This window comes from Brassica napus, chromosome C3 (genome assembly GCF_020379485.1).
Source record: "Brassica napus cultivar Da-Ae chromosome C3, Da-Ae, whole genome shotgun sequence".
Classification (NCBI taxonomy): domain Eukaryota; kingdom Viridiplantae; phylum Streptophyta; class Magnoliopsida; order Brassicales; family Brassicaceae; genus Brassica; species Brassica napus.
In genome coordinates this window covers 3,401,076-3,428,104 of record NC_063446.1, presented here as the reverse complement: position 1 = coordinate 3,428,104, position 27,029 = coordinate 3,401,076, and the positions used below count along the sequence as shown (strand labels likewise).

At 37.8% G+C, this 27,029-nt stretch overlaps 7 protein-coding genes, 1 long non-coding RNA gene and 1 other non-coding gene across 11 annotated transcripts; 7 read left to right on the top strand and 2 right to left on the bottom strand.

The window, feature by feature from the left end:
- On the bottom strand, positions 1-1,401 carry BNAC03G06590D. The gene is made up of 7 exons (XM_013858932.3): positions 1,211-1,401; positions 966-1,013; positions 838-884; positions 631-697; positions 497-540; positions 340-397; positions 1-246 (listed from the first exon to the last, which is right to left on the bottom strand). Exons 1-7 carry the CDS (start codon positions 1,268-1,270, stop codon positions 196-198), a joined length of 375 nt encoding a protein of 124 aa, XP_013714386.1. The 5' UTR covers positions 1,271-1,401; the 3' UTR covers positions 1-195.
- Positions 1,402-1,800: 399 nt separating this feature from the next.
- On the top strand, positions 1,801-4,972 carry LOC106418264 (shaggy-related protein kinase epsilon). The gene is made up of 13 exons (XM_013858930.3): positions 1,801-2,068; positions 2,278-2,425; positions 2,513-2,605; positions 2,796-2,855; positions 2,946-3,218; positions 3,369-3,443; positions 3,527-3,583; positions 3,681-3,821; positions 3,920-3,970; positions 4,050-4,145; positions 4,238-4,321; positions 4,412-4,514; positions 4,619-4,972. The coding sequence occupies exons 2-13, from the start codon at positions 2,312-2,314 to the stop codon at positions 4,699-4,701; spliced, it is 1,230 nt and encodes a 409-aa protein (XP_013714384.1). The 5' UTR covers positions 1,801-2,068; positions 2,278-2,311; the 3' UTR covers positions 4,702-4,972.
- A 224-nt stretch (positions 4,973-5,196) lies between these two features.
- Positions 5,197-8,613, top strand: LOC106418263 (isocitrate dehydrogenase [NADP], chloroplastic/mitochondrial). The gene is made up of 15 exons (XM_013858929.3): positions 5,197-5,579; positions 5,783-5,826; positions 5,918-6,027; positions 6,235-6,272; positions 6,372-6,449; positions 6,571-6,624; positions 6,709-6,810; positions 6,903-6,991; positions 7,082-7,185; positions 7,269-7,337; positions 7,441-7,556; positions 7,643-7,677; positions 7,758-7,900; positions 8,048-8,170; positions 8,314-8,613. The coding sequence occupies exons 1-15, from the start codon at positions 5,312-5,314 to the stop codon at positions 8,390-8,392; spliced, it is 1,452 nt and encodes a 483-aa protein (XP_013714383.1). The 5' UTR covers positions 5,197-5,311; the 3' UTR covers positions 8,393-8,613.
- A 54-nt stretch (positions 8,614-8,667) lies between these two features.
- Positions 8,668-14,399, top strand: LOC106416607 (polyribonucleotide nucleotidyltransferase 2, mitochondrial). 2 transcript variants are annotated; one of them, XM_022698654.2, is made up of 17 exons: positions 8,668-9,208; positions 9,560-9,715; positions 9,788-9,958; positions 10,033-10,158; positions 10,237-10,398; positions 10,466-10,585; positions 10,949-11,086; positions 11,189-11,351; positions 11,583-11,708; positions 11,794-11,924; positions 12,055-12,274; positions 12,358-12,441; positions 12,604-12,683; positions 12,764-12,907; positions 12,991-13,629; positions 13,730-13,842; positions 14,086-14,399. In XM_022698654.2, the coding sequence occupies exons 1-16, from the start codon at positions 8,888-8,890 to the stop codon at positions 13,838-13,840; spliced, it is 2,892 nt and encodes a 963-aa protein (XP_022554375.1). In that variant the 5' UTR covers positions 8,668-8,887; the 3' UTR covers positions 13,841-13,842; positions 14,086-14,399. The 2 variants fall into 2 exon arrangements, with proteins under 2 accessions (XP_022554375.1, XP_013712984.1); XM_013857530.3 differs by having other exon boundaries at positions 13,730-14,399.
- On the bottom strand, positions 12,923-15,770 carry LOC111204292. The gene is made up of 2 exons (XR_002656669.2): positions 14,481-15,770; positions 12,923-14,357 (listed from the first exon to the last, which is right to left on the bottom strand). It is a non-coding gene; the product is annotated as an uncharacterized LOC111204292 (long non-coding RNA).
- Positions 15,177-15,293, top strand: LOC125584859. Its single transcript, XR_007321766.1, has one exon. It is a non-coding gene; the product is annotated as a U5 spliceosomal RNA (small nuclear RNA).
- A 205-nt stretch (positions 15,771-15,975) lies between the features above and the next one.
- Positions 15,976-19,381, top strand: LOC106418518 (pescadillo homolog). The gene is made up of 13 exons (XM_013859240.3): positions 15,976-16,114; positions 16,270-16,355; positions 16,715-16,963; positions 17,040-17,165; positions 17,277-17,361; positions 17,450-17,560; positions 17,649-17,742; positions 17,842-18,101; positions 18,180-18,287; positions 18,378-18,499; positions 18,581-18,800; positions 18,891-19,100; positions 19,202-19,381. The coding sequence occupies exons 1-13, from the start codon at positions 16,091-16,093 to the stop codon at positions 19,274-19,276; spliced, it is 1,770 nt and encodes a 589-aa protein (XP_013714694.1). The 5' UTR covers positions 15,976-16,090; the 3' UTR covers positions 19,277-19,381.
- Positions 19,382-21,094: 1,713 nt separating this feature from the next.
- On the top strand, positions 21,095-22,434 carry LOC106417658 (U-box domain-containing protein 2). Its single transcript, XM_013858438.3, has 2 exons — positions 21,095-21,420; positions 21,579-22,434. Exons 1-2 carry the CDS (start codon positions 21,206-21,208, stop codon positions 22,345-22,347), a joined length of 984 nt encoding a protein of 327 aa, XP_013713892.1. The 5' UTR covers positions 21,095-21,205; the 3' UTR covers positions 22,348-22,434.
- Positions 22,435-24,401: 1,967 nt separating this feature from the next.
- Positions 24,402-26,807, top strand: LOC106416505 (putative glucose-6-phosphate 1-epimerase). Of its 2 annotated transcripts, XM_013857401.3 has the most exons (8): positions 24,403-24,544; positions 24,755-24,910; positions 25,117-25,191; positions 25,447-25,661; positions 25,743-25,874; positions 25,953-26,055; positions 26,147-26,246; positions 26,339-26,807. In XM_013857401.3, exons 2-8 carry the CDS (start codon positions 24,830-24,832, stop codon positions 26,554-26,556), a joined length of 924 nt encoding a protein of 307 aa, XP_013712855.1. In that variant the 5' UTR covers positions 24,403-24,544; positions 24,755-24,829; the 3' UTR covers positions 26,557-26,807. The 2 variants fall into 2 exon arrangements, with proteins under 2 accessions (XP_022554374.1, XP_013712855.1); XM_022698653.2 differs by having other exon boundaries at positions 24,402-24,544; positions 25,447-25,874.
- The last annotated feature ends 222 nt before the right edge of the window (positions 26,808-27,029 follow it).

Sequence of the window (27,029 nt, the reverse complement as noted above, 5' to 3'; positions counted from 1 at the left end):
TAAAGTTATAATGATGCCATTTTATTTGTATTAATCATCACTGCTCTCTGGTACTCAGTTTGTGTATTTTCTTTTCTGGTAATCATCAAAACAAGGTCTTTATATCGTTGAATGACACCACAACTCACTAGTTATATCAACCAAGAGCAAAACATAAACCATCTTCTCGTTATCCTTTCAACGGATTAAAATGTATTACCAAAGACGATTCTCGATCACAGCCGCTACTATTTCCTTCAACGTCTCCTACAATGAAAGAAACACAGAATCTTATTAATGGTTTTATGCAGACTCTTTTCCATAACTAAATCAATTGTTTCCAAGAAAAGTGTAAATTACCGAGGAATGATCTTTGAGACCAAGTGAGAGAACCAGCGTCTTCGAGGGAACATAAGAACTGAAGAAATCAAATGAGATTGCTATCAGCTTTATCAGACATTAGAAAATTCACAACGGAGGAGGAGCAAGAATCAATAATTGAAGGTGTGAGAGAGACCTTATGTGGTCAATGAGCCTTCGAGCAGTTGCTATCATCATTGGCTTCAACAAAACATAGTGAGCAAAATCTACTGTGAGATTTTTGTAGGTATTAACAATACAAATGTACTACAATATAATTAAGATTATTACCTCATCACGCTTTCCAAATATCACCGAGACACTAAATGTTGGTTCAACAGACATCCCTTCTTCCTTCCTGTCAACAAAAAACATATATAACCCAGATGTTCATTACCAACCACTAGATTTATAAAGAAAACAAGAGATGTATTAAATCAAGAACTTTCAAGTTCACTCCTCAAGAACTAGTAGAAAGATGTTTTTAATGAGAGACACCTTGCGTGCAATATAGTTCCCATGGCTCCAATCTGTGTTGCTATGACCTGAAACAAAGTTATGTCGAGCTTCAGACACTAAGACTTAGACATCAGACGAAGTAAGGTCTTAGAAACAGACACACTCACAAGGATATGATCTTCGTAGCTGCAGATCACAATCTCTGTCTTGTTTCCCTTTCAAAACAAAATTTAAACAAACAATATCTTTGACAACAGTAAAGTACTTTATTAACATGCTGAATGGATGTAGAAATCGAAAACCTGATTAAAATAACAGATTACACACAGTATTTGATCAAATAACCTTCACATTAAGAATCGAGTTAAAGAAAAATCCAAAGAAAATTATTCGATTAGGATTTGAAAATTACCTTAGTTTCTAGTGAGACCTTTCTATGGCGCACAGGAAAATTAGCGTCCAAACTTTCCATCCTCAGTCTTTGCCAACTCCTTCCTCCGCTGAGTCTCTCTCTGTCTTCGGCCTCCTTGACTCCGACGAGAAGAAGCTGAAGCGCTCTCCAGCCAAAAACGACACCGTTTAAGATAAAAGCTTATGAATATTAAGCCCAATAATACACGCTAAGTAAACTTATATCATTAGAAAGCCCAACTAATTTTCAACCAATTTAGCCTATACCAGATTTAAGGCCCATTTCGCCAACGGTCACGACATCGTTGAACGAACCTTTGTTTTGTCGTTTATATGCTGACTTGGCGGTTTCGTAAACTCAGATTTCCCTTTTTTCTCTGACAAAAAAAAACAAATACCGAAAAAGCGAGGAACGAGAATCAACCTACGCCATGCTTCACAATACGTTTCCTACTCCTCTCGATTTTAACCGTACGATTTTACCTTATCCAAAATCTAACCGTTTATAAAAGAAGCTTACCATACACCCAACCACAGGAAATACTTTTAAAAAACATTAAAAGCAGTCAACACAAATGACGTGAGTCTAAGTTTATTCCAACCAAAACACGCCACGTGAGCGAAGCACTCTTCCTCTAGCGCGGACGCCAAAACTAACTATCAACTATAACTCTGAAACTGCCTTTTGGGGTCCGCTTCCTCTGCCTATCAGAACACAGAGAGAGAGAGAGAGAGAGAGAGAGAGAGAGAGAACTCAAGAGAGAGATTTTGCTATTTTCGGCAAGGAAGAGAGCTTTCTAGGGTTTATAGTTGCTTCTGAAGCAAGATGTTGGAGTGAAACTGCGGCGGAGACATTCAGGTACGACGCCGTCTCGACAGAGTCGGCGGTTTCCTCTTTGTTTAGCTGAAAACTTTTAGTTTTGTAGATGAGTGTGATTCTCGTTAGGACCGCGAATGTTTATAACTGTTTTGTGTCTGAATCTATTTTTTAACTTTTGTAGATCTTCATTCATTGTCTCTGTGTGTTTTGTTCTAAAAGCTTTGTATTGTGTGTTTTGGCCTTCACAGATTTACACGAATTGGGGATTTGAAGTTGCTGAGAATGGCTTCTGTGGGAACATTACCTTCTTCAACGGCTACAAGAAAAATGAATGATTCTGTATGTGTTGATAAACTACCTGAAGGGATTAATGAGATGAAGATTAAAGATGATAAGGTTCGAAGAATCTTTACATTTCCAATCCTGTGGACATACTAATGGTCTCTTTAGTTTGTTACTAATGTGTGTTTCTGGACTCTTTAGGAAATGGAAGCAGCTGTGGTCGATGGGAATGGAACTGAGACAGGTCACATCATTGTTACAACCATTGGTGGCAAAGATGGTCAGCCTAAACAGGTTAGCTTCCCTAACACTGAATATCCTTATTTTCTTTGTTTATTTAGAAAGATTATTAGTATACATTAATGGCGCAAGGACTAAATATTTTACATGAAAGCTAGAGAACTTGCAGTTGCTGTAGTGTTGTCTAATGTGTTATTTAAATACTAAAATCACTGATATTTCTTTTGGTTTGTGCCCCTTTCAGACCATAAGCTATATGGCAGAGCGCGTCGTTGGACAAGGCTCATTTGGAATCGTTTTTCAGGTCGGCGTTTTGATTACATACCGTTAACAGTTGATTTTACTGACTGCGTGATATAACTTTTTTTCTTCTGGTTTTGTTACTTGTCTGCAGGCGAAGTGTTTGGAAACAGGAGAAACTGTTGCAATAAAGAAAGTTTTACAGGACAAGAGATACAAGAACCGTGAGCTGCAAACCATGCGCCTTCTTGATCACCCTAATGTCGTCTCCCTCAAGCATTGCTTTTTCTCAACGACCGAGAAAGATGAGCTGTATCTCAATTTGGTCCTTGAATACGTTCCCGAGACTGTCTATCGCGTCTCAAAGCATTACAGTCGGGCGAACCAGAGGATGCCTATGATATACGTCAAACTCTATACATATCAGGTAATGTTTTCTCACTCATCCCATGAGAATAATATGTTCTCATAATTTATAACACTAAAAAAAAAAATAACAATAATAACAATAATAATTTAGAACACTATGGTTTGGTTCATTATTAAATTTGTTTCTGCCTTGCTACGGTGGATGCAGATTTGCAGAGCTCTAGCATACATTCATGGAGGAGTAGGAGTCTGCCACAGAGACATAAAACCACAGAATCTTCTGGTTCGTGTACCATTTCAAGATGTTGGTTAAAAACATTTTATTGTCTATGTGCTGCTGCTTGATTAACCTTGTGCTTCTTGCAGGTTAATCCTCATACACATCAAGTCAAGTTATGCGACTTTGGTAGCGCTAAAGTTCTGGTACAGCTTCTATTATGAGTTTTGAATATGTTTTAATATGAAAAAATGAAGTGTAAACTGAATATAACCTGTTTTAATCTTTGGCACTTTGTTGCAGGTCAAAGGCGAACCAAACATCTCATACATCTGCTCCCGTTACTACCGAGCACCTGAGCTTATATTTGGAGCCACAGAATACACAACAGCTATTGACATATGGTCTGCAGGCTGTGTTCTTGCTGAATTGCTCCTTGGACAGGTGCTTTGATTGTCCTAATTATTTTTCCACCATTTATCTTCTGTGAATGTTTGAATGATGTCTGAAGCTATGTGTTTACCATTCTTTGGCTGGGTTAGCCTTTGTTTCCAGGTGAGAGTGGAGTCGACCAACTAGTAGAGATCATTAAGGTATGGTTTGAACACCCATAATCAAAGCTATTTGCTATATTGAACACTAACAGTGAAGAGTCTTACCGTGTGTTTACAGGTTCTTGGAACACCAACTCGAGAGGAAATCAAATGTATGAATCCAAACTACACTGAATTCAAATTCCCTCAGATTAAGGCTCACCCTTGGCACAAAGTAAGTAAATTAAACTTAATCAGTTTCTCAACATTTTTACATATTTTTTGAAGTCTCACTGATTGAATAAAAACTGTTGGTTGGTTCATAAGATATTCCATAAGCGTACACCTCCAGAAGCTGTAGATCTCGCCTCAAGACTTCTCCAGTATTCTCCAAACCTAAGATCAACCGCTGTAAGTCCATGAAACCATTACTGTTTCTTATTATTCTCATATCCGTTTTGGTTGATTTCAGAGTGTTTAATATAACTTTGTTGATTGTAGATGGAGGCAATAGTACACCCGTTCTTCGATGAGCTACGTGATCCCAACACACGTCTACCTAATGGTCGTCCCTTGCCTCCTCTCTTCAACTTTAAACCTCAAGGTATGTCTCCTCAAAATGTTGAATATGCATTTGTTTGTTTTCTAATTTCGTACCTACTAAAGTGTGTGTTGTGTAATTTTTGTGATCTTCTTTTAAATTTGTAGAGCTTAAAGGAGCAAGCGTGGAGCTGTTGTCCAAGCTTATACCTGACCACGCCCGAAAGCAGTGTTCCTTCCTCGCTGTCTAAGTGACTAAAAAACCTGTGTGTAATGTACACACACATGCATATGTTAAGTAATGGAGTTAGCCTTCTCAAGATTATTAATTTGTGTCGTTTATTGTCACTTGTCACAAGTCCCACGGATGATTAGACATTTTTTTAAATTAAAATAGCTATGTACTCTGTATGACTAATGTATGTAACGGTCTTTGCCTTGCTGCAGTTGAATGGGGGAGCATGTGTGTAAAAACTTGTCATACCTTTGGTTCTAGCCAAAATTATTATTATTATTTTTTTATTTTTTTTTGTAACACAGCCAAAATTATTAGTACTCGGAATGATTGATATATCTACACCTGAAACGGGCTTAAATTTCGCTTTGTTGAATCTAAAAATTAAACTCAGCCCATTAAAACAGGCCTAAATATGTTTCCCTAATTAGCTCTTACATTTTAAATGGGCCTTTTCTTAAGTGTTTATTTGGGCCCACCGAAATTATCTATACGGTCCTCTCCTCTCTTCCTTTTCGCCGGAATCATTTTTTCTCACGCTTCACACGGCTTTTTGCAATAAACTTGCCGAAGCTTCGTGTTCAGTGATCGGAAGTTGAGAAAGAAAGCGTAGCGGGGAGTCTCGGATGCTCAACAACCTCACCCGCGGCGGTTTCGTCTACCGTGCCGGCGTCACGATGTTATCTTCGTCTACTTCTTCTTCCTCCTCTGCTGCTTTATCGTCTTCGTGGAAGTCTCCGCGATTTCTCCGCTCCGGTGTGTTCTCCGGTGGTGCGTCGAGGAATCGCGTGGCCTTTGCCGTTCGGTTTCATCGCGCTTCAGCTGTTCGGTGTTTTGCCTCTTCTGGTGGCTCTGATAGGATTCAGGTTCAGAACCCTATCGTCGAAATGGACGGTGAGATTCTCTAAATTCGAAACTCACGTTGATTCAACGGTTGATTTATATGAAGTTCCAATACGAACATAAGCTTGAGGTCTTTTGAATTGATTTGATTAGTTGTAATTGGTTAGAATACTATCTTAATTTCATTCTCTTGTGTTCATGGTAACTTTGTGATGTCTAAGTTTTTTTTTTTTTTTTTTTTATTGTGACAATAGGTGATGAAATGACGAGGGTGATATGGAGTATGATAAAGGATAAAGTAAGGATGAACTTCATCAGCTGTGACCAAGTCTGCGCCTTTTGATTACGTTTTCTTAAAGAGCTCACATGTCGTTTTCGTATGTTTGCAGCTTATTTTGCCTTATCTGGATCTTGACATTAAGTACTTTGACTTGGGGATTCTGAATCGTGATGCTACTGATGACAGAGTTACGGTTGAAAGTGCTGAAGCTGCTCTTAAGTAAGTGCTGTTGATTCTTTGCATCTTCTTTTTTTTAAGAAACGTCTGCATTCCTGAACTTAAATTGCTAGGTGTTGGCCTATCATTTTTGCCTTAGCAGACTCTTTTATCAACAAATTGTTGCTTTTTGTGGCATGAACTCTCTATATTACTCTTTCTCTATGTGACATTAAGCTGATTCAGCGCTTAAACCTTGTCTGCGTGCAGGTACAACGTTGCTATCAAATGTGCCACTATAACTCCTGGTGAGTGATATCCTTATATTTGCAACACATGCTGTCTTTTTCTCTTTGGAGGAAGCATTTTTGTATATTCCTTATGATTCTTCTTTTTTTTTTTTGCAGATGAGGGCAGAGTGAAGGAGTTTGGACTGAAATCAATGTGGAGGAGTCCTAATGGGACAATCAGAAACATTTTAGATGGTATGTCCTCTGTATTACTGGGGGACAGTAAATTGCTTTGCAACATGTTTTTTTATCCAGTTAGCAAGTTCTTTGAAGATTCCAATTTTCAGTTTGTTAACACACGTTCAATGTTTTTTAGGAACTGTTTTCCGTGAACCTATCATGTGTGGCAATATCCCTCGGCTTGTTCCTGGTAAGTTATTTTGCATTAGTATGAATTTGTGTTTGGATATGTATTGAGATACCACATGAGGACTCCAATGTTTTGTCTTTACAGGTTGGAGAAAACCAATATGCATTGGTAGACATGCCTTTGGTGACCAGTATCGTGCCACCGATACAGTAATTAAAGGGCCAGGAAAGTTGAAAATGGTTTTTGGTAAGGTCATACTAACTTGATCCATTAAACAATATAGATTCTTCCATCACATAATGGAGATTGTAAGTGCGTATATTTCATTGTCTAAATAGTCCCAGAAGATGGGAGCGCACCTGAGGAACTAGACGTATATGATTTCAAAGGCCCAGGTGTAGCTCTGGCTATGTACAACGTAGATGAGGTATGTCTCTTTTAAAATGGTTTTGCTGTTCTTCTTTGTGATTGTGAAGATTAAATTGTAACAAGCATGCTGTGTTTTGTGACATTTCAGTCAATTCGTGCTTTTGCTGAGTCATCTATGGCGATGGCACTTGCAAAGAAGTGGCCACTATACTTGAGCACCAAGAACACAATTCTTAAAAAATATGATGGCAGGTTTGTTTTTTTACCTTCGTGTTAATTTCCAAGTCTGGATTTTGCGTAAGCAAGTTGGTCTAAATTGTGGTGGAACAATACAGGTTCAAGGACATATTTCAAGAAGTCTACGAGGCGAATTGGAAGCAAAAGTTTGAAGAGCACTCAATATGGTTTATATATACTTTCTCTTATCTACTTAAATTTGGCTTTATGCCTTCCTCTTTATTTTCATATACCGTGAAGGTAATACGTATTTGTCATTTGTTATTCCAGGTATGAACATCGTTTAATCGATGACATGGTGGCTTATGCAGTAAAAAGCGAAGGTGGATATGTGTGGGCTTGCAAAAATTACGATGGTGATGTTCAGAGCGATCTTCTTGCACAAGGTATAAATTTGAAAATTATAATTTATTTGCGTATTTGAAAGTCAATAGACATGCTTAACACTCGTTTTTTCTGTTTTCAAATGTAGGGTTTGGCTCATTAGGCCTCATGACCTCCGTTTTGGTTTGTATCGTAAACCGAAAATCTTTACATGATATGTTTTGCAAATAAAGTCTTTTTACATGATATGATGTTTTGTTCAGTTATCCTCTGATGGGAAAACACTCGAGTCAGAGGCGGCTCATGGAACCGTAACTCGGCATTTCCGACTGCACCAAAAGGGACAAGAGACCAGTACTAACAGCATCGCCTCCATATTTGCATGGACACGCGGCTTAGAACACAGGTCTCTCTAGCTTCTTTCACGCAAGGCTTTTTCAACCTTTGTTCCTTAATCCATTTACCTTATCCACTTACAACGTCCTCGTGGCATTATTGTTTTCTCTTGATCACCATCCTGATTGATTATTGTTTTCCTTTTTGCTTATTAAAGGGCAAAACTCGATAAGAACGAAAAATTGATGGATTTTGTCAAGAAGCTCGAGTCGTCGTGTGTTAACACTGTTGAGACAGGGAAAATGACCAAGGATCTTGCCCTTCTGGTCCATGGTCCCAAGTAAGTAACCTCTCCTTTTTCTCACTAGCAGCAACTTTTCCGCTACAATCTAGTCATTTGCTTGAGGTACGAAAGAGCTTGAGCTGGTTTTATGACCAAGTTCTATGTTTGGTATTTGATGGTTTTAATAACTTGTAATGCAGGGTGAGTAGAGATGTGTACTTGAACACAGAAGAGTTCATTGATGCAGTAGCCTCCAATCTCCAGTCACAGCTCAATTGAGCCTGCTGTTGTCTGACCATTTCTGCCAACAATACAAAAAAATAATACTCGCCACTATTTCATGTAATGAACAAACAAAAAAAACTAGCAATGGCGGGTCCAATGATTTTTCTTTTGGAATTACACGTTTGTTTAAGTTGAAAACTTCGTTTTTTCTTACCAAAATATGAATTTCAATTTATACGATCATACAATAAAAAGTCGAAAACTGTGTTTCCCAAGTTTAAGAACGATTTCTAATTTGGATTTACTAATTTCACTTTCGTTATTTAAAGACCAAAAAGAAAAAAATTACTTTCGCTAACAAATATGTAAACACACGCAAATATTCCGGTTAAATGTTAAAGAGAAATCGACTGTAGCAGAACCGTACCGTACCGGAATCGCTAAAACCCTTCTTATTTTGTATTTAGCTGTCGGCTCACCGGTGAGTTTTAAAACCTTCGCTTTAAGCCATTTCCGTTCTCTCTCCCTCTTCTCTCCGCATCTCTGTAAATGTCACTGATCGTGAGCCGAGCTAGGTCTACTCCTCTGCCCAATCTACTCGCATGGCGTGCTTTAGGTTTTCGCACCATCTGCTCCGGCCGCCTGGGTTTGGCGCCGTCTAGTCCACACTCTCCGGCGCCGGCGGGAACCAAAATACTGGAATCTTTCAAGGAGGAATTCGAAGTCGGATCCGGAGTGATCACTCTCGAGACGGGGAAAATCGCACGCTTCGCCAATGGTTCCGTAGTGCTCGGCATGGACGAGACCAAAGTCCTCTCCACCGTTACTTGTGCCAAGTCTAACTCTCCTGGAGACTTCTTGCCTCTCACTGTATGTTTCAAATCTTTTCGTTTTCTATTTTATAGCTGTTATGGTTGTATGCATATGTTAGTTATGATCCTCTGAATGAGCCTTGGTCTAGTGGTAAATGAGTGTCTAACAGTCAATTTTCGTTGGGATAGACTATTTCCATTGTTTGAGTTCTCCACAAAGAGTGAAAACATTTTTTTTTTTTGGAGGATTCTTAGTGAGACGAATGAAGAAAATGGTGTAGATATGTTTATAGAATTCTCTGAGGAATCTGTGATCTTTATACAAGAGCTTTTTGTCATTTTTTTATCTTGCTTTTTTGATGTAATGGGTTGATGGTGTTTTGTTTAAACTTTGTTATATACTGTTAAGGTTGACTATCAAGAGAAGCTATACGCTCAAGGCTTGATTCCGAACACGTATATGCGGAGAGAAGGTGCACCAAAGGAGAGGGAGCTTTTATGTGGGCGGCTCATTGATAGGCCTATCAGACCGTTGTTTCCTTCAGGGTTTTACCATGAGGTTCAGGTATGGAGTTAGATATATGTGGAAGTATTCTTTTTTTGGGTATCTTCATTTTTTAAATCTTTTCACTTGCAGATAATGGCAAGTGTTCTGTCGTTAGATGGGAAGCAGGATCCTGATATACTGGCAGCTAATGCGGCATCGGCTGCGCTTATGCTATCGGATGTTCCATGGGGAGGGCCCATTGGAGTCGTCAGATTAGGAAGGATAGATGGGCAAATTGTCGTCAATCCAACTATGGATGAGGTAAAAAAAAAAAGAGTTGTAATATTGGTATATTCCTCAAATTTACAAATTGTTTGTGGTCAAACCTTGTGTAGCTTAGCTCAAGTGATCTCAGTTTGATATACGCTTGCACAAGGGATAAGACTATGATGATTGATGTTCAAGCCCGTGAAATCACGGAAAAAGATCTAGCAGCTGCTCTGAGGCTAGCTCATCCAGAGGTATGTTTTGACAACTTTGTTGGATTTTTTTAATACAATGCAATACTATATGGAGTCTTATATCTTTTGTCTACACAGGCTGTTAAGTACATCGATCCCCAAATCAGATTGGCCGCTAAAGCTGGGAAACAAAAGAAAGAGTACAAATTGTCCATGCTCTCTGAGAAAACTTTAGAAAAAGTGGCTGAGTTGGCTGCAACGCGTATCGAATCTATCTTCACCGATCCTTCAAAGGGGAAGGTGCGGGCTAATTTGTTTCTGCCTCAAGATTGTAATCTCAGTGTGCTTGATACTTTTATATATACAGTTTGAACGTGGAGAAGCTCTAGATGACATTGGAAAAGATGTGATAAAAGTATTTGAAGACGAGGGCGATCAAGAAAGCTTGAGCATCCTTCCAAAGGCTGTTGATACTGTGAGAAAGAAGGTGATCTTTGTAAATCAACATTTGGATACATGCTCTTGTTCCTCTTTTCTTTTTGCTTATCTTGTTCTGAAAATCTGGACATAGAACTTGGTGCTTGAATCATATTATTTAATATGTTTTATTATGGAATCGTTGCCTATTCTATAGAAGCCAGACTCTTCGATGTTTTGTTAAAATAGCTGGTTGCGTTCTTTGTCTCTTAGATAGTTGATGTGCCCTTTTTCACTTTGAGATGCATTAAGACTTACTGATCTTTGACTTTCCGAGATTGGTTAAAAGATCACAAGTAATGTGTTATAGGCTTTTGGATTTGTCCTTTTTGCTCCTTGGGTTACTAATTTGTCCATTTGATTGAAATGTCAGGTAGTTCGTTCAAGAATGATATCAGACGGATTTAGGGTTGACGGGAGACATCTTGATGAAGTTAGGTCCATCTATTGCGAATCACATCACCTACCTGCAACTCATGGTTCAGCACTTTTCTCACGTGGAGATACACAGGTTGGCTGCTTTCCTTTGAGTTGATTTCCCTCTAGGAAGCTCAGTTTCAGTTCATTTAATGAGAAACCTTCTTAAATATGTTTTGCGTTTATGTGTTGAAAGGTGCTTTGTGCTGTTACACTTGGAGCCCCAGGAGATGCTCAAAACTTGGATTCTATTGCTGGCCCCCCGAAAAAGAGATTTATGCTTCACTACTCCTTTCCTCCGTTTTGTACAAATGAAGTCGGGAAAAAAGGAGGCCTTAACAGGCGTGAAGTTGGTCATGGTAAATTTCTTTGTAGTCTTTCTCTATTTGTGTGTAATATCCTTGGTAACTTTTTTCCAAATTAAGTATTGCTGATATAATACCTTTGAGTTTCCTTATCTGGTCGGGGTTGTCAACTTCTTTCTAGTTTGTAATGGAACAATTTGGTGCATCTTTTCGTCACGTTTTTAGAGTTTAATTGGCTTAGACATATTAGTGTTTTTCTTTGACTGTGTTTTACTTTTTCTGTAGGAACACTGGCTGAGAAAGCATTGCTTGCTGTCATGCCACCTGAAGAGGACTTTCCTTACACTGTTCGCATAAATTCAGAAGTGATGGCCTCAGATGGCTCCACGTCTATGGCAAGCGTTTGTGGAGGTAATTATATCCTCTTCCTCCCAAATAAGTTGTTTTTTTTTTTTTTGGCAAAGCCATAAGTTCATAATGAATGGTTGTGTCTCAGGTAGCATGGCTTTAATGGATGCCGGGATTCCTCTACGAGCTCACGTTGCGGGTGTCTCCGTTGGTCTTGTCACTGACGTTGACCCATCAAGTGGAGAAATCAAAGACTACCGTATAGTAACTGATATATTGGTGAGTTTCCTCTTGTTTATAATGTGATTAGTCTGTGAGGCATTTCAATATTAACATTTATCTTGGGATGCATTGGTTGTATTACGTTGGTGAACTAGATTTTATAGAGATACATGCATTGCTTCTACAGGGTTTGGAAGATCATCTTGGAGATATGGATTTCAAGATTGCCGGGACACGAAATGGTGTGACGGCAATTCAACTGGATATCAAGCCAGCTGGAATACCATTGGACATTGTCTGTGAATCCTTAGAAAATGCACGTGAAGCCCGTCTTCAGATTCTTGATCATATGGAGAGAGAAATCAACTCCCCACGAGTCCAGGATGGGACTTATTCCCCTCGGCTAGGTTTCCTTTCCCACTTAATTTTTGTTAAGCTTAGCTGATAAAACTTCCTCTCTTCAAACTAAACAGTTACGTCTGTCTTGCAGCAACTTTGAAGTACACCAACGATGCACTTCGTAGCTTGATCGGACCTATGGCCGCCCTCAAGAGAAAGATTGAAGAAGAAACAGGTTATTTACTGACTTCGACTTTAATCTCGAAATCTTCTTTCCTGTGACCTTTTCACACTTGACTTTATATAGTTTAATTTGAAGCTTATGAGTACTATCTGTTTGACTTTATATAGTTTGATTTGAAGCTTTTCTTCTGATAAATAAGTTTCTATTGTTCAGGTGCAAGATTGTATTTTGATGATGGAACATTAACTATAGTCGCCAAGAACCAGGCTGTGATGGATAAGGCTCAAGAAAAGGTATCTTTCAGTCAACTGAGCTTTTTTAATTGATAGAAGATGTACCAGAGATTTAATTTTTTACCTATGCATGTCCTTAGGTTGACTTCATCATTGGTCGTGAAATAGTTGTTGGTGGTGTGTACAAAGGCACAGTGACATCTATAAAAGAGTACGGCGCATTTGTTGAGTTCAACGGTGGTCAACAGGGTTTACTGCATATGTCTGAGTTATCTCATGAACCAGTAAGCTTTTTCTAGTGATAATGATAAACTGTGGTCGCTTATTTTCCGTTTAACTTACTACTGTCTTATTACAATTTTATCAGGTCTCGAAGGTTTCAGATGTATTACATATTGGCAAGTACATCACTATGATGTGCATTGACACCGATGTCCGCGGTAACATTAAGTTATCTCTCAAGGCGCTGTTACCCAAACCTGAACCGAAACCAGCATCTGGTCCTGAAAAAGTCCCTGTGGTGAAAGACACAGTCTCTGTAGAAACGTCTAGTCTTGGAGAGACAGTTGCAAGTCTGCCCAGTGTCGTAGAGCCGCCTCAGAAATCTAAATTAGCAGTTCCTGCAGTTGTAATCCGCACCGCTGTAGAGTGTGATGAGGCAGAGAAGTCTTCTCTTGTGGAAAAGAACGCTAAACCTAAACGCGCTGCTACGATGAAGCCTGACCGGAAACTCAAATCCACTGCCTCTAAGCAGACTGTGACACAGAAGGAAGTGGAGGTATTCAAGTCCACTGGTCCAGAAGAAACTATGGCTAACTATGGTGAGACACTGAAGAAACCTTCTAGGAAGAAGAAACAATCAGGGGACGAGGCTGGAGAGAGTGCCTCGGTTAGTGCTCGGAAACTGAAGATAGGAACAGAGATGACAGCTAAAGTCCACCAGGTTCGAACGCATGGATTAGTTCTTGATTTAGGTGGTGGAATCCGCGGGATGTACAAATTTGAGGTATGTTTTAAAACATCATCCTCTTTCACTTTGTTCTCCCACATGGTTAATACTTGTCTTGTGTTGTTTGCTTACTAGTATTATGTATGAATGAGTACAGGGAGAGGAAGAGACAGAGTTTGAGATTGGAGACGCGTTGCAGGTGAAATGTACAAGTTTTACTACTAAAGGAATCCCTGTGATGGCTTTGGTTGATGACGAGGAGCTTTAGTGGTGAGCTCTTTTTCCTATCTAGAAGTATCTTAAACCGGAGGCATCGCTAAGAATCAATTATATGGATCATATGAGAGTTTAGTTTGAAACGGTTTATCATATGGATGGTATCAAGAGATATTGTTTGCTGTTTCTGTGGTGATTGGTGAACAATTCTAGATAGATAGGTTCATTGGCTTCGCGAAGATTTTCCTTTGAAGAAAAATGGAGTTAATTAGTAGTGTGTTCTGTTTGTTCTTGCAGGGCTTAGTCTTTTAGTTTGGCCTAGGTTAGGTTTAGTTGTTGGAATCGGAGAGTTTGGATGGAAGAGAAAGTGAACCAAACCGGTGATTCTGTTGTGCCATTTTGTTTCTCTTTTTTGGGTGGGGGGATTTGTGGATGGTATGATTTGGTAAAGGTGTGTTGATGACTTGTGAAGTTAAGGTAGGTGCGTAACGTGAGTTTCATCTTCTTTGTCCCATTTAACTTGTAACCACACTGCAGATAGAAACTACGTACTCCAGAATTATTTGTCCCTACACCACAATATCAGCAGGTTTATCAATCTTGAATTTATAGTTTTTGGTTCAAAATAAATGTCTAACAAAAAAAAAAAAGGTTTTGTATAATATAAAGATGGAAACTACATAGAAACTCACCATTTGGTGAATGAGTGAAGCCACCGAGCATTGATAAAGATGGATGGTAGAGAAAGAGCTCAGCAGGGGTGACCTGAGAACACATGAAAAGAGAGATGTACGTTACAGTGACGTGGCGTCATTACAGCCTTTGAATACACATGTGTTCTCATGTCCACCCTGTCGAGGTCCTCTACCCTCGAAGATATTTTTCTCTCTTTTAAACCAGCAATAATGTTCTTCGTAACTTATGTGAACTTGTTATATACACACATTACGAAAGGAGTGTGTAGTACACAAGTTTAGTTACAATCATTAACGTTTTGTGTAGTACAAATAAAACGACAGAGACTTTGTGTACTGCAAAATTGATTAAAGAAAGAAAAAGAATATCAACAGTGTACTTCTCTGAAAGTACGACGGAAACCTATGTACTAGCAAAGTTTTCGGATTTTTACACAGTGTCTGTATCGTCCCTAGTCTTATTATTCTAAATTTAGTTCTAAGTGACACCACACAACTATGAGAAGGGGAAACCGGGAAAGTTATATAAAGGGACATAGTTATTCAATTGGGTTTAATGACATGCGTAAATGAAGAAAGGAGAGGCCATATATTTTTTGCATAGGTTTTAGTCCCACATCGTAAATATACGGAGCAAGGCACTGAGAGATAGACATATATAATATGGAGCGAGCCTATTGTCAGTGGTCACGGAGCCGTGCGATAAGCACATAGCGAACTATTCTTTCGCCTTTTACTAAAGAATACCGTGTGCTTGTCGTACCAAGCGGCATACGCCTATTTTTGGAGGGGTTGTCTCATATGAGATCAACTCTATCAATTCATAGCTTGAAATTTGTGTTAAGGAACTTTTCCTTTTGACTAGAAACTTATCATGGACAGCGTCTGAGTTGCTATTTTTTGTAAAAGCTAAACGTAAATTAATCTGAGCTGTTACATGTTAGCTAGCTAGTCCCACACCAGAAGAGTACTAACTACTACAAAAAGCGAAGCCAACATTTTTTTTACTTTATAATGGAAGATAATATTCTAAGAAAAAGTGTAGCTATCTATGGTTCTCACTTTCTCCATCCCCAACGTCAGTGAACCACCAGCTCCTGTCGACCAACAACCTTATTCTCAGAGACGACTTCATTGTTCAATAGTGCACTTTGTGTATCATGATTTTATTTGACAATTAAGAACAAACAGGAATCATCAGTGTTAACAAATCACAAAAATACAAAGATCTACTAGATTTTTCTTTTTCGTTTTGGTGCTGGTTACATTTACTAATTTTGCCTTTGTGTACTGCACATTTACACATTGAGACACGCACAAAAAAAAAAAAAAGACAGCAACCGGAAAAATGCGCCAACTAATTTTTTTTGCATTTAAAAACAAACTACAAGAATTTTATAAAATTACTTCGGCTTCTTCCCATTTTGGTTCTGACAATGAAGCTATTGGGCCTGTAAAAGCCCATTATAGTAACAAACCACACAAGATACGCGGAAGCAATAGCCCATTATAAAGTCCTTTTATCGACTAGTTTTGCCTAAAACCCTACTTCTTTCTTCCTCTCTCAACCGTCGTCTCCTCCTTCCCCTCTTTGGAGCCGTTTAACCATGCCGAAGCATTACAGACCAGCGGTGAGTGTTTCTGCTGTAATCTAAGCTGTATTGATCCGTGTATTCATTGATTTATAGCTGTTTCAATCGAGTTTCGTTTTCTCGAGAATCTTTTCGCTGGACTTTGTTGATGAAGATTCGTCTCGTTAAATTATTTCTCCGTTGGTCTTCTTCAGGGAAAGAAGAAGGAAGGAAATGCGGCGAGGTATATGACCAGGTCGCAAGCTCTTAAGAGCCTTCAAGTTAACTTAAACCTCTTCAGGTTCACCTCTCTTACTTCTTTGCCCTCTTCACCTTACATGTTTTTTTATTCGAATCATTGTCGGGACAAGCATATGTCTGCGCTAGGTTTTGAGGTTCTGTAATGTTCTTATAATTTTCCGATATTAAAAATATTAATGGCTAAGATTTTACGATTGGTGGTTCTTGTATTAATGTTTCCGTCTAAAATTTATTTAATTTTCTTTTAAAAAAATTGCTATACTCATTCTGTATTGCGTTTAAAATATATTTTCAATAGGTGGCTTAGTTGTTATCTCTAGTTGATTTTTTTTTGTTTTTTGTTTATATATTTGTTTTCATGACTTCTCAACTTTATCTGTTGATTTTGGGTTTTTACAGGAGACTATGTATTGTGAAAGGTATATTCCCCAGAGAACCGAAGAAGAAGGTGAAGGGAAACCACCACACTTACTACCATGTGAAGGACATTTCTTTCCTTCAGCACGAGCCTCTTCTTGAGAAGTTCAGGGAAATCAAAACATACCAAAAGAAGGTTCAGAAAGCCAAAGCCAAGAAGAACGAGGAGCTTGCACGCCTCTTGCTCACCCGCCAACCTACTTACAAGCTTGATAGATTGATCCGTGAAAGGTTTGCTTTGCTGCACACGCTTTAGTCTTTATGATTGTGTCTGGAGATCCACGATTTCACACCTGTTTCTTCTTAGGTATCCCACATTCATTGATGCGCTACGCGACTTGGATGACTGTCTTACGATGGTTCATCTCTTTGCGGTGTTGCCTGCTTCAGACAGGGAGAATCTTGAAGTTAAACGAGTCCACAACTGCAGAAGGTCTGAATCTTATATATACATCCACTTACAAGTCCCTTTTGTCTTTACTTATCCGAACCGTCTCGTGTTCTCATATCCATAAGCTTACTTTACGCTTCTTTTGTGAATCAGATTGAGTCATGAATGGCAAGCTTACATTTCTCGTACCCATGCGTTACGGAAAGTGTTTGTGTCTGTTAAGGGCATATACTATCAGGTATTGTGCTAACTTTATTTTGATTTAAAAAAATATATATTTGTGGAGTAATTCCTCTTTGATGAAACTTTCTTAATTATCTTGATAGGCTGAACTAGAAGGTCAAAAGATCACTTGGTTGACCCCTCATGCAATACAACAAGTCTTCACGACTGATGTTGACTTTGGTGTTCTGCTAACCTTCTTGGAGTTCTATGAGGTGACAACTCCTATTCTCTTTTCTCCCCTGTCGTTTAAACTAATCCATCAGTTTATTCTGACGAGTTTTTATTCACCTTTCTTTGCAGACTCTTCTTGCCTTTACAAACTTTAAGCTTTACCATTCTCTGAATGTGAAATACCCGCCAATCCTTGATTCTCGCCTGGAAGCTTTGGCTGCTGGTATGTTTGATTGTTTTCCTTAGAGATATCACATTGGGAGCTCATAATAATCCAAGCTACTGTGATTAACACTTTTGGACATGTCTTCAATGTTTGTAGATCTCTATGCTCTGTCAAGATACATAGATGCTAGCTCAAGAGGCATGACTGTGGAAGCTAAAGCTGATGCTTCATCTAGCTCACAGTCAAACGACCGTGCAGAGTCTGAACTGAGACTTGCCCAACTTCAGCACCAGCTACCTTCCAGTGAACCTGGTGCGTTGATGCATCTCGTTGCAGATAAAGAGGTTGAAGAGGATGAAGAAACAAGAGCCTGCAAGTCACTCTTCAAGGATCTCAAGTTTTTCTTGAGCCGTGAGGTATGTTACCCATTCATTCCTTCTGGCTCACTATACATCATTCCTTCTCTTGTTTGATAATTTTGTATTCTCATGTAGGTTCCAAGAGAGTCACTGCTTTTTGTTCTTCCTGCTTTCGGTGGGACGGTGTCTTGGGAAGGAGAAGGTGCGCCTTTCAAGGAGGATGATGAGAGTATTACACATCATGTAAGCCATTTAGCTTGTGGTCTAATATTTAACTTATATCTCCTAAAGTATTGGTAGATAGATCTTAATAACATCAATTCTGTTTTGTAGATCATTGATAAGCCAAGTGCTGGTCACATGTATCTCTCAAGGGAATATGTTCAACCACAGTGGATCTATGACTGTGTCAACGCCCGCATTATCTTGCCAACGGAAAAGTATTTGGTCGGAAGGTAGCCTCATTCACAAGCCTTACTTATTTCTTCTTATGCTACCATTTTTTTTTTCTCACCTTCTGTTTTGTGTGCAAGCAGGATTCCACCACCTCACTTGTCGCCATTTGTGGACAATGAAGCAGAAGGATACGTTCCTGATTACGCTGAAACCATCAAAAGGCTACAAGCAGCAGCCAGGAACGATGTTCTTCCGTTGCCAGGTGTTGGCAAAGAAGATCTTGAAGATCCCCAGAACTTGTTGTACGCTGGTGTTATGAGCCGCGCTGAGGAAGCTGAAGCTGCTAAAACCAAGAAGAAGGTTTGACTTTCTACGTATAAATAATATGTTGAATAGTGACCAACTTTGTGTTTGTTGTTAACTTTGTTGTGTCTGGGTTATTTAATGTAGATGGCTGAGCTGGAGAAGCAATACCATGAGGAGCTGAAAAAAGAAGTGACGGGAAGTGCAGTAGATGATGTAGCAGCAGCACCTGTGGTGGAAGGAGGTGATGGTGAAGAATCATCAGTTCCTGATGCAGCTCAAATTGCCCAAGATACTGCTGATATGCCGACATTGATGATGTCCCGTAAAAAGAGGAAGCTCTACGATGCCATGAAGGTACTTACCATTTACATTTTTACCATTTTCATTATTAGCCTGAGTCTCCATCTTTGTGTGTTTGTTTAAGCTAATGTTTAATTTGGTGAAATGTTGTGCAGATTGGGCAGAAGAAGAAGAGTGAAAGTGTTGAGCGAATCAAGCAGCGCAAGAAAAACTTGAAAGCTGATCAGTGATAAACTTGTTAAATTTTTGTTTACCTTTCTATTTTCTCATGCTATTTTACTTGTCTTTTGCTTCATGTACTGCCAAATTTAAAAGTTATGAATTTTTCAAAACTAGCATAATGTCTTTCGGAATTTCTCCATTATTATATGCACATCTTGTAGACTAGGACAATAATGAAGATTAGCTCTACCTCTGTAACCAAATAGCAAGCCATTGTATAAAGGGTATAAATGTTAGCGTAGGAAATATTCAAGACTATGTAGATGTGAAGTCGACGGACTTTCCTTAGAATCGACCAGTGTTTGTTTCGTTGTCTATGACGGTTCACCGGTAATCTACTAACAAGTAACCGCAAGTCCAGAACGCATATAAGGTTAAAAGACTGTTGTGCATCCGAAGACAATAATAAGATCATCAGTTCACCGTGCCTGACTTCATTTTGTTTAAGATCAACACATACAGTAAACGTTCTTGTAATAATTCCAAGCCATAAACATTGGTTCTAGAATTATTATTTTTTCATAATTGCAGAAGCTATTTACACATACTAAGTATACAAATATATATTTAGCGTTTTACACGCATGAGTAATAATAACAACAACAAAAAAAGTGAAACAAGAATTTTCTTAAAGACAAAGGCGCCGTATATCATGGAAATCAAAGGAACATTGAAATTCCAGTTTTTTATCATACTCGATCTCTTTTTCTGATCCATGAGTACACCTAAAGAAATAATATTATCCACCTAATAAATTCTAAGAAAACAGTAAAATATTAAATCACAGGTTTCGCATTGTAAACTTGAGTGCATGTTTCTTTCTAGTTGTAGATGTTCTTTACAAACTTAGCGTAGTTTATAATATGTAATTGATTTTCTACAAATGTTTTAGTCAGCAAGATTACACGATATATTTTAAAGAAGGCTATACAGACTATATTTCTTTTTTTTTTGTATTCTATTCTTCTTACTGAAGGAAATTAAAGCATTTTTTCTCTTACACACATATTAGGAGCGGGGACCAATGTGGAGAGAAAGCTTGATCATATTCTGTCCTAACGAAAAGGATAAAGATGTTTAACACTTTGTTTATGTAGATATCATATTCAAAAACTCGTTTCATGCATGGGTCACTCGGTCAATATTTATTAGATTACAAAATCAAGGTCGTTTACATTATTAAAATATCCATTAATGTGTATGATGTGTCAGATTATGTAGATTAGAGACACTTGATTTGCATTAATGAAAAAGTTGACATAATTATTAGATATTACTATATAATTTGTGCTTTTAAAGCAAGAAAGATGCACATTCACATCAACTATGTCAATGTAGTCAATGTTTAAGAGCCAGTTCTAGGATTTTGTTTTTTTGGGTTAAAAGTGAAACGGTTCAAAGATGGTTAATCAGATTATAATAACGTGAATAAATCACATTATAAATGCATTAGTATAAAGAATTAACCTGGTCATTGCTTAAATAACAATGATAATATTACTTATTGGTATTCAATGACACTAATAATTAATATAGATAAGCTTTTACCTTGCGTCTACATGAGGAAAGCAAAAGATTCAATCTTCTGGAATCAACATTGGATAGATCTCATGCAATCAAGAACAAAATATTCAAACAGATACTTGCTTTCCCTTATGGTTTTTAAGATCCTATAAATAATAAACTTAATATATCTACAAGCTAAACAAACAAACAAAAAGAAAGAAAAAAGCTTTAGGTGAGTTTGCTTCAACATGAAACAATGGATGCTCAAAAAAAAGCATAACATTGCTTGTTAAAGCAACCAAATACTAACCAAGTTTTTTTCCCCTATTATATTTACTACACCAATCACCACCACACCTTCCCTCACTCTTCTTCCAAGTAAAGTTATCAACCAAAATTTACAGAGAGAGGAAGAAGAGTGCTCTGCTACAATGGAAGAGATTGTGGTGGAGAGTCTTCTTAGAGGTAACAGAGAGGCTCAAATAGAAGCAGCTATTGAGCTGAGTAATCTAAGCAGGAAGCAAAGACAAAAGGTTGCAGAAAAAGACATAATTTCTCCTTTGCTCTCAATGTTACAATCTCAAGATTCCCTCACAACAGAAGTTTCTCTATCTGCATTACTCAGCCTTGCCTTTGGCAGTGAAAGGTTAGTTTGTTTGTGTGTTACCCTATATATCTTTTTGTAACATAGAAACTAACTGTTCTAAAAAACATAGAAAATAACAACATTGGCTTGTTGCCCTATATATCTTTTTGTAACATAGAAAGTAACAACATGGGCCTGTTGCTGCATTGATCTTACAGGAACAAAGTTAGAATTGTGAAAGCTGGAGCAGTACAAATGTTACTAGAGATCCTCCAGTCAGAAACCAAGATGGTAATAGTTGAACTAGCCATGGCCTTTCTTCTGATCCTCTCTTCTTGCAACAGAAACAAGATCAAGATAGCATCAACCAAGTTGATTCAGTTACTAGTTGGACTCATCGGGCTCGATCAACTAACGGTTCAGGCCAAGCTTGATGGCATAGCAACACTACACAACCTATCAACTCTCCAACAGATTGTCCCCCTCGTTGTATCTTCAGGAGCACCCTACGCTTTGCTTCAAGTCATCAACTCTTGTGATAAATCCTCTGAACTGGCTGAAAAGGCATCATCATTGCTAGAAAACATAGTTCATCATTCACCAGAATCGATCTCAGGCATCGGTGGAGCAATAGAGGTTCTGGTTGAAGCCATTGAAGAAGGGTCGGCTCAGTGTAAGGAGCACGCGGTGGGGATATTACTCGGTGTGTGCAGCTTCGATAGAGAGACGAACAGAGGAATGATACTGAGAGAAGGAGTGATGCCAGGGCTGCTTCAAGTGAGTGTAGATGGGACGAGGAGGGGTAAAGAAATGGCTAGAGAGTTGTTGCTTCTGCTGAGGGATTGCTCTGGATATGTTATTAAAGACAAACAGTCAAAGATTGAGATTGTTGAGCAGATTATGAGGGAGATTGATCAAGAAGGGGAGAGGATACCTGGAACTATGTTGAAGTTGGTGGAAGAGATGATCTCCAAACTCAGCACATAGTTACTTGTGGTTTGAATCCATGGTCTTGTATATATTTAAGCCATGTACTTTGTGTTCTCATAAAGAAAATCTTCTTCTTAGGAATAATTGTTACCATCTTATTGCTTTTGATCTCACTGATGATTTAAACCCTTTCTTGTGTACCAAGCAAAGCAGTAAATCAGGTAAACCACACTAATACTAGTACAAGAAATGATTGTCTATACCACCAAATTCATAAACGAGATCAAGCTGATCGAAATCAGATTCGCTACGTGGATATATTTGCTTCACACTTGTAAGAGCTAATAAATCTTTATATATAATATATTTTAGATCAGCTTCAATAAAACAAAGTTTAGAAAACGAATTTAAACTATAATCATGTATAAGAATTAAGCCTACGATAATATAAAACGATACATAATGCATGTTGCATTTGGCATCTAGTCTTTCGGTTTGCCTTTTATTTTAGTTTATTTCATACTTTTAGTTTATCAGTTAATATTCGTTTATTTAAGAAAAATATAGAACGCATTTTTCCAGTCCCCACCATTCTCTGTATAGTTTAAATACTATAGTGCAATGTGAACCGTCTACTTATTTACATTCAATTTAGCATCATATAGTGTAATTTAATTCTCAAAAAAGAAATTATATAGATTAATATAAAGATTGCTAGTCTCATTTTATTTATTTTTCTCCTCTTACTTAATGTGGCGTGAATCAAAAGCAGTTTGAACACCATTGCATACTATTTAATACTAACTAGACTTGTTTTCTTTGTATATTGATGTGACTATGAATATATAACATAGTTGGTATAATAGATATGGGATGTCTTCAACAAAAATGATAGATATTGATCATTCAATGGCTTCCTCTTTCGATGTTTTCTTTGTAAAACGTACTTTTACGTAACGTATCGCTTGGCAGGCAATAGTGTTAGATTTGTGACAAAGCATTGGCACCAACTCGACGTGATTCAAAGTGGAGTTCAAGCATCATTCGAACATGGTTCTGACTTCTGATTATAAGAAGCTACGGCACTATATCAACTCTTAATTAGCACCTTATATTTAGGTTTGAAAGCTTTACTTAGGTTCCTTTAACAACTAGAAGCTCATTTTTGTTCTTGTAACTAAACAACCTCTTTAATTTCATATAAAACTGATTAGCAAACATAAACTAGATTTAAGATGTGAAATGCATGAAAAATTATGCCATATAGCTTTTAATTTGCTTTTGAACCTCCATAAAATACTTCCAAAATATGAATTAGTTTATACTCCCTCCATTTCCAAAAGTAAGATGTTTTAGATTTTTTACTTGTTTCACAAAGATATATTTTCTATATGTTTAAGGTACTTTTTTATACTTTTAAAAAACATTAAATGAAAATATTTGAATTGATTAAATTTCATTGGTAACAAGTTATTGGAAAGTGTATAATAAAGTAAAAAAAAATTAAATTATAAACATTTATTGATTTTTTAATAAGCGTAAACACTTTATAAAATCTTACTTTCGGGAAAAGAGGGAGTATTAAATTATTCCTTTGCGAGAATTTTAGCTGTTGTTAAATTGATCCGGTTAAGCTCTAATTTGATATGCAAAATGAAACTTTTATAAAATAGGGTGTGGGGGGAGTGAAAGCTGTAAACGTGAATATAATTTTCCTCTTAATTACTGTTGGAATGGAATAAAAACGTCACAAAAGGAAAGGAATATTATTTTTGTTTGCAAGAGGAGAACATGACCACAGATTAAGATTGGGTGGATAATTTAATAATAATCCGTCGTCACACACATAACTAGATATTACAATGAAGAGATATGCGGTTATTAATCTATCATAATTAAGTGATAGTTGTATTAAGACAAGTGGATTTATTATATAGGTTAGTAAGTATATTCCATTGTTTTTATTTTTATTATTGCATTTTTGTCTAAACGACTTTGTTTAAGTGTATATATATATTCTAATTATCTACAAAAAATAAAGAGTTAATATGAGGAGAAAATACACAAAAAATCGTTTTCCAAAAACAAATTACAAATGGACACGTGTCAACATCAAAAGCTTACGCAGTTACCAAGAGAACAACTACAAATGCGCAACAGGCCTTCCTTCTTCTTCTTCTTCCTCGTCAAGCTCTCTCCCCACTGAAACAAAATTTTCCGAGAATCAAACAGAGCCATCTTCGAACAATTCAAGGTCAGCATTTTTTCTAACGATCTCTATGTTTCTCCATCACTCTCGATCTCCGTCCATGTCCTCTCTCGATCATCAAGCTTTTTTTTTGTCTTCTCAGTTTTATGAATCATGATTAGTGTTGATCATATGTGGTTGGTGTTGTGTGAATCATCGTTTTTGATTGAAGCATGCATCTGAATGTTTGGGGGAATTTAATGTGTGTGTGTGTAGCTGGAGTGGAAGAGAGGGACAGGAGGGAACCCGTTGGTGAGGGGAATAAGATCGAGGTTGTCAAGGCCCAAGTCGATGCCTTTGAATACTGTTGTCAACGGTCGTGACGGTTCCTCTCGTATTGTTTTGTCCGAGCCTAGCGGATCTCGTGCTGAGGTTTTCACTCTTTCAATTTATTTATTTATTTATTTATTTGAGAGACTCTCCTGAGTACTAGTTACTATGAGCTTATATGTTGACTTTGTTAATGATTATCTTTGTCTGGGCTAGAAAAGGCTTTAGCTTTATGCAGTCTCAGTATGGTTTGAGAAGACTCTCTTTAAGAGGTTGTTCTTTTTTTGTTGTGGTGGAAATGGTTTCAGGTGAGTCTATATGGAGGACAAGTTGTTTCTTGGAAGAATGAAAGGAGAGAGCAGTTGCTCTATATGAGCACCAAGGTATAAACCAAACTCCAAACTCAATCTTGGCAGCATTTAATATCTTTGGTTTGTCGCTTTCATATCTTTATCTATAAACTTTGGTGTGTTGATAGAGATGAAAAAATGATTCTATTCTTCTTCTTCTTCTTAGCCAGCTTTATTTTCCGGCATGTATCAGATAATGTTTAAAATTATGCTTTTAGAGGAGAAGAAGAAGAAGAATGAGTTCATGTATCAGATGTTTTTTATAATTAACTTTGTTTCATTTTTTAGGCGCAAATGAAGCCGCCTAAGGCGATCAGGGGAGGGTTACCTATCTGTTTTCCACAGTTTGGTAACTTCGGTGCACTCGAGCGACATGGATTTGCCAGGAACAGGTTCTGGTCTTTTGATAACGATCCTTCGCCTCTCCCTCCTGCTAACCAGCAATCAACTGTTGATTTAGTGTTGAAGTCTACTGAAGATGATCTGAAAATATGGCCTCATAGGTTTGTATCGTCCGTTAGTCCATTTCATGTCTTCATCTCTTGGCTTAATATACAATTCCATGTTTGCTTATGTTGTTGCAGCTTTGAGCTTCGTGTTCGCATATCTATCAGTCCTGGCAAACTTACTATAATCCCGCGTGTGAGGAACACGGACCCCAAGGCATTCTCCTTTATGTTTGCACTTCGTAACTACTTATATGTATCTGACATAAGGTGTGTCTCTTTTCCTCTGTTTTATCTGTGGGCTCAATTAAAAGCATCATGAGTTATTGTAACATCATGATTTTGCAGTGAAGTTAGGGTTGAAGGTTTGGAGACTCTTGATTATCTGGACAACTTGATGCGTAGAGAAAGATTCACTGAGCAGGCAGATGCAATAACCTTTGACGGTGAGGTAGGTGATTCAGTCCATTCCTTTTGTTCTCAGCGCTAACTACTAAAAACAGAACAGAATCTCAACCTACTACTCTCTGCCTTCCTTGCAGATTGATAGAGTGTACTTGAACACGCCGACAAAGATTGCAATCATAGATCATGAGAGAAAGAGAACTATCGAGTTGCGAAAGGAAGGCATGCCAAATGCAGGTTGATATAGAGAGATTTCTTTAGTCCAGACATGATTCAAATAAGCTTAATAAGTTCTAATGTGATACTAATGTTATGTTTGGTGTGAGCAGTTGTGTGGAACCCATGGGACAAGAAGGCAAAGAGTATTGCTGACATGGGGGACGAGGACTACACAACAATGCTATGTGTAGACTCTGGTGCTATAGAAACTCCAATCTTGTTGAAACCATGTGAGGAATGGAGAGGCAGGCAGGAACTCTCTATCGTCTCATCAAGCTACTGCAGTGGTCAGCTTGATCCACGTAAGGTTCTTTACGGGGATCACTGATATTCATCAAGCACTACAAACTAATATATAAAACAATAAATATTTAATCTGTCTTCATGGATAAAAGCAATAATAATGCCCAAACAAATCTATGATAATGAGTTCCTGACTGACATACAGAGAGAGAGATTGGCAAATGTGTAGTATTTATGTAACGTTGCCTTCTGTGTGACTGTCAGGGACTCATGAATGTGTATGGTTTTACCCCCCAGAAACATCAGTCTTATAAATGAATTTTGTCTTCTTCATAAGAACATTTTGTCTTCTTCATTGCACTGAATGGTCTTTGTAGTCACTCAATGGTTCTTGTTTCTGATATCATGGAGAGAATTGCTTCTAGTCTAGAAGCCGATGAAACGTTTACTCTCACCACTTAATCACATTACTTAAAGTGTTCTTGATTCTTTTTTTGGGTGGTTGCTTAGTGTTCCCATTCCATATAATATAATTCCATTCGCACCTTTTTCTTTGTG

What these genes read in the sequence shown, in the direction of transcription:
- BNAC03G06590D (XM_013858932.3), bottom strand. Translation starts at nt 1,270, where the DNA reads ATGGAAAGTTTGGACGCTAATTTTCCTGTGCGCCATAGAAAGGTCTCA. An exon ending in GCTACGAAGATCATATCCTT is followed by an intron (nt 885 to 965) that starts GTGAGTGTGTCT and finishes ACTTTGTTTCAG; the next exon opens with GTCATAGCAACACAGATTGG. An exon ending in TATTTGGAAAGCGTGATGAG is followed by an intron (nt 541 to 630) that starts GTAATAATCTTA and finishes GTTTTGTTGAAG; the next exon opens with CCAATGATGATAGCAACTGC.
- LOC106418264 (XM_013858930.3), top strand. Translation starts at nt 2,312, where the DNA reads ATGGCTTCTGTGGGAACATTACCTTCTTCAACGGCTACAAGAAAAATG. An exon ending in TGAAGATTAAAGATGATAAG is followed by an intron (nt 2,426 to 2,512) that starts GTTCGAAGAATC and finishes TGGACTCTTTAG; the next exon opens with GAAATGGAAGCAGCTGTGGT. An exon ending in TCAAACTCTATACATATCAG is followed by an intron (nt 3,219 to 3,368) that starts GTAATGTTTTCT and finishes CGGTGGATGCAG; the next exon opens with ATTTGCAGAGCTCTAGCATA.
- LOC106418263 (XM_013858929.3), top strand. Translation starts at nt 5,312, where the DNA reads ATGCTCAACAACCTCACCCGCGGCGGTTTCGTCTACCGTGCCGGCGTC. An exon ending in AATCAGAAACATTTTAGATG is followed by an intron (nt 6,450 to 6,570) that starts GTATGTCCTCTG and finishes AATGTTTTTTAG; the next exon opens with GAACTGTTTTCCGTGAACCT. An exon ending in GCCTCATGACCTCCGTTTTG is followed by an intron (nt 7,678 to 7,757) that starts GTTTGTATCGTA and finishes TGTTTTGTTCAG; the next exon opens with TTATCCTCTGATGGGAAAAC.
- LOC106416607 (XM_022698654.2), top strand. Translation starts at nt 8,888, where the DNA reads ATGTCACTGATCGTGAGCCGAGCTAGGTCTACTCCTCTGCCCAATCTA. An exon ending in GAGACTTCTTGCCTCTCACT is followed by an intron (nt 9,209 to 9,559) that starts GTATGTTTCAAA and finishes TATACTGTTAAG; the next exon opens with GTTGACTATCAAGAGAAGCT. An exon ending in TGAGGCTAGCTCATCCAGAG is followed by an intron (nt 10,159 to 10,236) that starts GTATGTTTTGAC and finishes TTGTCTACACAG; the next exon opens with GCTGTTAAGTACATCGATCC.
- LOC106418518 (XM_013859240.3), top strand. Translation starts at nt 16,091, where the DNA reads ATGCCGAAGCATTACAGACCAGCG. An exon ending in CGAAGCATTACAGACCAGCG is followed by an intron (nt 16,115 to 16,269) that starts GTGAGTGTTTCT and finishes GGTCTTCTTCAG; the next exon opens with GGAAAGAAGAAGGAAGGAAA. An exon ending in CTGCTAAAACCAAGAAGAAG is followed by an intron (nt 18,801 to 18,890) that starts GTTTGACTTTCT and finishes TATTTAATGTAG; the next exon opens with ATGGCTGAGCTGGAGAAGCA.
- LOC106417658 (XM_013858438.3), top strand. Translation starts at nt 21,206, where the DNA reads ATGGAAGAGATTGTGGTGGAGAGTCTTCTTAGAGGTAACAGAGAGGCT. An exon ending in CTTGCCTTTGGCAGTGAAAG is followed by an intron (nt 21,421 to 21,578) that starts GTTAGTTTGTTT and finishes TTGATCTTACAG; the next exon opens with GAACAAAGTTAGAATTGTGA.
- LOC106416505 (XM_022698653.2), top strand. Translation starts at nt 24,830, where the DNA reads ATGCCTTTGAATACTGTTGTCAACGGTCGTGACGGTTCCTCTCGTATT. An exon ending in CAATAACCTTTGACGGTGAG is followed by an intron (nt 26,056 to 26,146) that starts GTAGGTGATTCA and finishes CCTTCCTTGCAG; the next exon opens with ATTGATAGAGTGTACTTGAA. An exon ending in GGAAGGCATGCCAAATGCAG is followed by an intron (nt 26,247 to 26,338) that starts GTTGATATAGAG and finishes TGGTGTGAGCAG; the next exon opens with TTGTGTGGAACCCATGGGAC.